Source organism: Echinops telfairi, unplaced genomic scaffold, assembly GCF_000313985.2.
Source record: "Echinops telfairi isolate 266 unplaced genomic scaffold, ASM31398v2 ScPeMD7_7474;HRSCAF=8512, whole genome shotgun sequence".
Taxonomy (NCBI): Eukaryota; Metazoa; Chordata; class Mammalia; order Afrosoricida; family Tenrecidae; genus Echinops; species Echinops telfairi.
This window is the reverse complement of record NW_022111378.1, coordinates 5,501,411-5,508,814: the sequence shown is the minus strand read 5'-3', so window position 1 is coordinate 5,508,814 and position 7,404 is coordinate 5,501,411. Positions and strand designations below refer to the sequence as shown.

Below are 7,404 nucleotides of genomic sequence, written 5' to 3'. Positions count from 1 at the left end.
TCCGGGTGGGCTCAAATCTCCAACCTTTCAGTTAGCGGTAGTGCGCGTTAACAGGTTGTGCTATCTCCTTGAGGGCTCCGTTTTCACAGGCAGCATGGGTCAAACCAGGTTTTTCTGGAAGCAGCGCTTTAAAGATACATCCACTGGCAGCCACCGTGAGCCATGCTGCAGGGAAGGCCCAGGACCAACCAATGCTGCAGGAGGCTCTTTCTGCACTCCCACAGTCACCAGGTCTGGCCTGGGCTATTCTTCGAGAGACAGTTTAACAACAACAAAATTCAGGGTAGTTTACATGTGTTTTATCTGTCAGCCTTTTGAGAAGTCTGGCAGGGCTCATCTGCCACCTATGGGTGAGAACATGCTCTCCCAGACTCAACCTGTTCTACCGCACTGTAGAGAGCCACACAATCATTTTTCTCCTTAAAAATAAATATTAAAACATCAGCATTTGAGAATTAAAAAACCAACTTGATTCATTTTCTGCACGCACAGAATTCATGAATAAAGATTTTATAAGGAAGCCGTTATTGCAAGCAACCCATAGCGACCCTCTAGGCTATAAATCTCAGGAGCAGAAAGCCTCATCTTTTACTCACGGAGCACCTGGTGAGTTTGAACCACGTGGTTGCCTTGTGGTTAGCGGCCCAACACAGCACCACCCACGACAGCACCAGGGCGCCTTAAACCAAACCAAAGAATCCAACCCGCTGCCATTGGATCAACTCTGAAGTAGGGCGACCCTGTAGGTCAGAGAACTGCCCCATTGGGTTTCCCAAGCTATAAATCCTTATGGAAGCAGATGTATCCACACCTTTCTCTCATGGAGTTGTAACCACTGACCTTATTTAGTTAGCAGCCAAGTGTTTTAACTGCAGTGCCACTGAGGTGAGCTGAATTAATTTTTTTGCCAATCTGTTCTGTGCCTTGGTATCTTCCATGAATCATTGCGATGAGCTGTTTCCTGGATCTCAGGTGGTTCTGGGTCAGTTTAAGTAAGAACTTCCTGAGGCTGTGCCCCAGCAGATACGATGGAAACAAAAGGCAACATTTGTTTCAGGTGAGGCGCCGGCATCTCTCCACATGAAACACATGAACCGCAACAGTGCCATGCCACTGGGGGCTGTACAGATTTTTAGCACCTTGTAAATGCCTGGGTGTCTGTGGTCAAACAAAACTCCAGCATCCCACGGTTCAGGCAGCCCAGGAATCAACTACCGATTCTGAAGAACAGCTTTGGAAAGAAAGAAAAGAATAGCTCAGAAGGCATCGACGTCAAGAAGTCCCGAAGGACAAGTATGTCTGGAGACTGATGATGGAAGAAATTGTACAGTTATGTTTGACATGATTGAACTATGGAATGATATGGCATATGTATTAATTTCCAAGTTACAGCAAATTAAAAGAAGAGAGAAAAAGAATTGATCCGGGAATGAGTTCTGGGCTTGCACCAAATCCTAGCTCCAATTTAAGAACATTCGATTCTTGCATCATGGTCCTGCTTGATGCTCACCTTCATACAATGATCACTGATGGTGGGGGGGGTGGGGTGGCTACAGCAAAACGTGGTGAAGAAAGCAGACGGTGCCCAGCTATCAATCAAAATAGTGTCTGGGGTCTTAAAGGCTTGTATTCAAACAAGCAGCCATTTAGACAGAGATCATTAGAATGTTGATTATGCTGGATCGAACTTGGTATCAGGTCAGTTGTCCCCCCTATAGACAGGACCTGAATTAGTACTGTGTGCAACTATCTCCTAGATGTCTCATGACATAAATTTTGTCCCTGGTTCTTTGAACATTGAGGGGGTCTTCTCCCTCTTATGCATCATTTGCGATTTGCCTTTATACTAATATGATCTTATCGTTACCACTTTAGTGTGATTTATCTTGCACTGTTTTCTGTTGGGTTTCCCACCGGTGGAGTACTGGAGGAATGGGTGTATGATGATAATAACTGATACAAGGTGTTGTGCGGAATGCAGGGGTGGGGGATGGGCGATGGGAGGGATAGGAGGATTTGGGGAGTGAACATTGAGGGTGGGAGGGAGCTCACAGTGACTGCGTAGCTCAGTTTAAAGGTGATGTGACCATGCAAAGGGGTGGGGGCCACTCTAAGGTAGATGTGGTGGTGATTGTACAACTCCCCTTGATTTGATTGAATGATTGAACCGTTCAATGGTATGCTATGTTAATTATGTGCCAATAAAACTGTTGGGGCAAAAAAAAGTCACACACAGAGATTTTTCTTCGGCGTTTATTTTGAATTTTCATTTTTGGATAACCAAGCAGCTCTTTAAGGAGAATGCACAGAAGAGTCATTCTGGCACTTTTGGATAGTATGTAAGATTTTTTTTTTTGATAGTCACATTCAGTCACATTGCTCAGTCCATACTCCATGTCTGGTGAGCAAGATCAGCCCATAGGATTCCCGAGTGGATACGTAACCGTATATACAAACAGCCAGCACAACCATAATGGTGGCTAGTGGCCAAAGGGATAGAGGAGGGAGTGTCTCTAAAGTGCCCTCTAGTCTATCTTAGCTAAACAGAACCCACCTTACACATGGCAACTAGAGCACACACGGCACCGCATGAGAATGTGGAGGACACGTGGGCACTTGGCGACATGCAGTTTCAAGAAAAGGGGCACACGTTCATAAATTTATAAAATCCAGGCAGTTCAGTTAAGGGCGGTACGAAATGCAAACAAAAAGAGGGGGAGGGAGGGACTGTCTTATACTGTCACTGTAAAAAAGGCACTTGGAGTTTAATGGGACCAGAATCGAAGGGCTCTTAAACAGAAAGAAAGATTTCAGTACGATTTAATCAAAAGGCTTGCATGTTTACGAGATGGCTCCTTGGGCCTTCCTGAAGGGAGACCACGAAGGGAACCACGGAGAAGTACATTGAAAGGAAGGAATCAAATCTTTACAACCAAAGTGGTGGTGGTATGTTTAAAAACGAAACCCAAAGCGAACCGGAGAAAAATCACAACCAAACCCAAACTTCTAAGCAAAAGCATACTACAGAGCAGTGGTGCATAGCTTCCCTTCGAGATAATGCATACTGCTAGACACGAGGTGCCAGCCGAGCTTCGCCATCACCATTTTGCAGTAGGCATTATCATGATCAAAACGGATTCAAGCAATGCGAAGAAAAGAATTTCATCTGTTCCCATAAGCTGAGGGGAAGTGAGGTGATCATTAAAACCCAGCAACATCGTCTGATTTCTCGGTGGTGGACATAGCAAGCCCGTGGCCCAACAGTGGGACACCGCTTCCGGCCACCCGACTGGGGGGCGTCCATTCAAACTGCCCCTTATTCTCCCGAGCAACCTGCACCCGCCCGGTGCAGCTGAAGCCAACTCTTCCTCCTCCTCCACCACCAAGTCAGAGATTCTGTAAGAAAGGATATTTGGCAATTTTAGATTCCACGGCGGGTGGCTCCCGGACGGCTCATTTGATGTTAAATGCCATCAGGGGTCTTTCTTCGCGTTTCTGCCAGGGGCTCTTCTTGCCTTCACCTTGGTCGTCATCCTCATCGTCCTCCTCCTCGTCTTCGGGAGCAGACCTTCTGTCGTCGGGGCTGCCCAATGGCTCCAGCGGGACTTCCGCAGTTCGTTTGGTGGTCTCCTCCTGCAGGCTGGGCAACTGGCCGCTTCTCCGACTGGAGGCCTCCAGCAAGCATCGCAGGGCACTGTCGTCGGGGGTGCAGACCGTTGTCCCCGCCTCGCTGCCGCTTTGGTCCAGGTCGTCCAGGTACACGAGCTGCGTGTAGGCGGTGCTGTCGGGGGCACGCGCTTCCTTCTGCGGCTGCTCCTGGACAGGGGGGTGGCTCTGCTGGAGAGACAAAGGGTCTCTCCCCTTGCGGGCGGATTTGGGTTCATTCATATCTACGCCAGAATCCAAACTGGCATCGTTACTCCCGTTCCTTCCAGCTCTTTGGAGATCAATGTACGAATGTCTAACGTGAGCATTGGACCTTCCATCCAGAGAGACGAACCATGCCCGGGGATGAGGAAGTGGCTTCCCCCCGCCGAGTTCCATCAGAGCCTTTTCTGTCAGCAGCTGAACCTCACTGTTCATCTGAGCCAACGCTGCCTCGTTGAGGGAGGCTGGGATGGACAGGGACTCTGATATGGAGGCGTTCTGGGGGCTCCACTCTCTGGCGCCTGCCTCTTGCAAGTGCTGCTGGGAGATGGCCTGGGCGGATAAAGGCTGGGTTTGTATCTGAGATGAAGGGTGTGGGAAGATCCCTGAATGAGGATTGGAAAGTTCCGCCTGAAGTCTTTCGATATCCAGCTGCTGGTCAGCTGGGACGACCAGAGGCTGGCTGACATAGGAATGGTCCCCTGGCAAATTCATGTAGTGAGCGGGGATGACCAAGGCAGGCAGGACTTTCCTGTAAACACTGTCGTTGACCTGGTCCACGGAACTACAGCAGATCAACTGGCCGGGGCGGGGGAAAGACGTCGGTCTTTCAAGGTGATCTACTGACCGGGACATCATACATTCAGTAGGTCTGCGGTCCAGCAGTTGCTCTTTTTCAGGAGATGAAGGCGTGGGGTACATGGGTTCCTGAATGGTGAGTTTACTCCCTGTGGAGATATGGCGGGTGGACGCCTGGCCTTCTCTGTCCTGCTTCTCGAACAGAGGCTGTGAGAGCATGGCGCTGTAACTCCTCCTGCAGTCGTCACTGCCACGGGTCTCATAGCCATCTCTCTCCAGGGGCTTTCTCGACTTCAAGGGGAAAATCTCCACAGACTTACGGTAGTCTTTCCCCAGTGTCCCACTGGGGGTCAGGTTATCAAAGGAGATTTGGCTTTTATCCTCTTCCTTATGAGAGACAAGTTCCTCCCGAGAACTGAATTCTTGTGAGGTGCTGTAGGAAAGCTTTAGCATGGGGGTGTGCAGATCAACTTCTCCATTGGACGACGCCATCTCCAAATGTACCCCACTCATGAGCTCCTTGGAGCCTGGCGCCTCCGAGCGGCCGTGGCTGGTGACAGACAGCGTACCGGGGAACTCAGACTCTCGACGAGAAAAGAGCAAGTTTATGTGTGACATAGAAGTCGACTGGTCTCTCTTGGAGCTCTCTAGGGCTGGCGGGAGTTGCAGTTTTCGATGGTGCTGGCGAGGTTTTAGACACTTCCTCCTGTGATCCAAAACAGAGTTCAAACCCAAAGATGAAAGATTCTCATATTCGCAAAGGGTCAAGCAAAATCCTAATTCTCAGTTTTCGAAAGGAAAATGAAACAAAACAATCAAAAAACCCCAAGAAAGAAATAAGCGATAGCTAGAAGCCTTCTTACCCCACTTGCCCTCCTCCTAATTTTAATTCAGGGCAAAATCTGGAAGTTTCTATCCTCAGGCTTCCCCAAATCCAGCGGGGTAATTCATTCGAAAGGCACTACCTAAGAGTTGGTAATAAACATTCTTGCGAACTGAATAGGCATGGCATCAAAGTAAGAAGAGTTCTGCTTTGTCCTTAGGAATATCACCTCTCAATCAGCATTTAGGGATATTCTGAATGAACCATATGCCAATATAATAACTGTCAAGCACTTCCCCACAAATCCCCTTCTAAGCAGTGTTATATACAACACGCATCACACTTGCTGTTCATTCAGCTTGCGACTCAGATCACGAATGTTCAGTTCTTAGATCGTTTTTTTTTTCTCAAGAGAAAAAAGTCTCAACGTGGAAGCAGAAAAAACAAAGGGACCTCAACATCAAGGCTTGCACCAGAGATTCTAAATTAAAAAAAGACATTGCCAAAATGGTAAAACTTTACCTGCAATAATATAAAAGGAGACACAGCAAAACCAAAAGTATGAAAGCCATTCCCCCTAAAATGGCCAAAAGAAACACCGTGTGATACGTGGTGATGTCCTGTGTTACAGCGGGACCTAGAAGGTCAGAAAATGGCATTTTAGAGTTTTGAAAACCTTAAATAAAAAGAGGGACAGTTAGCTGAGAACGTCTTTCTCGTCTTATTGCTGGCCGAGGTACAGAGCCGTGGCCCATCATCCCCTAGTTGATGTACTTGCAGGATCATTATCGCTCTCAATGGAAGGTACTCAACATGAGCAGTACCAAACCATCTGTGCTGGCCAACAGCACTGGGAATATGCAAATATTTAATACAGTTGTGTTTCCCCGCCCCCTCTTAAGACCAAATATCAAATTCACTGTCATCAAGCCCATTCCAACTCGGGGCTACACTATAGGACAGGGTAGAAAGCCCCTGTGGCTTTCCCCGATGGTTACTCTTTATGGGAGCGGCTGGTGGCTTTGCACCTCTGACCTTGAGCAACGCAGCCCAACCCATAACCACTATCCCACCCAGGCTCCACTGTACGCTCAGCTGAGAAGAATGAAAGCCTCCTTTGATAGCATGTTCAGCACCCTTACAAACATGATCTTTTAATAAATGGAATACACGATCATATAATGAGCGATGTCTGGGGATCTCATCCTACAGGAAGAACACAACACCAGGTGAGGATCTCACTCTTCCTAGGTGTCCCATTACTAAGTGTGGTGAATCCTTTGTCTCAGTGCACCGGTTTAAAGGTATGAAATAAACTCACTACGAGTTAATAAAAATAACGAACAAATGATTAAGAGGAGGCCAGATGCTATGACAAGTTTCTCTCTCTTTTTTAAAGGAAATTTTTCTCCCAAACATTTTATCAACCTGGCTAATGATACAAGGGAATGTCAAAAGGTTGGTGGAGAAAAAAAACCATTCCCTTTTCATTCCATGTTTCCACCGACTGTTTGAAGTCCCCTTGCATATGGCCATGGACTTCTTCAGAACTTGAGAAATTTAGCTACCAGGCAAGGTGACAAGGGGTAAGAATAATTTTTCTTCACTTACACTGCACAGAATTCTACAAGGAAGACTCTTTACGTTCAGTAGGACTAAGAAGCTACCTTCAGGTCACCTACAAATGATGGACGGCGACAACAGAGCCTTCCCACAGTCCAGGACGTGGGCACTCACGGGCGCCCCGTTGTTCCAGCCTCACAGCAAACAGATGTGGGAGGGAAGGACGGACCTGTGTTTTCACAGGACTTCACAATAGCCTGCTTATGATGAAGAAACCCCGAGACACCAAGAGTCTACAGTTTCAAACTCAGAGAAAGAGATTGCCTCAAAAATCATCCTAAGGAGACGAATCTCTTCATTTCCGGGCTTGAGAAACCCAGGGGAGTCTGGACTTTGCTGAAAATGGCACAACGTCTTTTCAAAGAGAACATCTTAACGGAATGAACTTCAGTGGGTCAGAGAGGGAAGACGGGATCAGGGTTTTCAAACACGGGAAGAACATATTACATGTTGCCTAAACTCTCCAGAGAATCAATTTTATATGCAAAGGCAAATCTCCATAGACATAGGCC

The 7,404-nt window shown here is 47.5% G+C and overlaps 1 protein-coding gene across 1 annotated transcript in view; it reads right to left on the bottom strand.

Moving 5' to 3' along the window:
• Positions 1-3,453: 3,453 nt before the first annotated feature.
• FAM171A1 (family with sequence similarity 171 member A1) overlaps positions 3,454-7,404 on the bottom strand; it is a 120,931-nt gene continuing 116,980 nt past the window's right edge. Inside the window, exons 8-9 of the mRNA XM_045285630.1 lie at positions 5,792-5,906; positions 3,454-5,152 (exon numbers count right to left, since the gene is read on the bottom strand). Coding sequence (XP_045141565.1) covers positions 3,454-5,152; positions 5,792-5,906 — 1,814 coding nt within the window. The remainder of the gene's footprint in view (positions 5,153-5,791; positions 5,907-7,404) is intronic.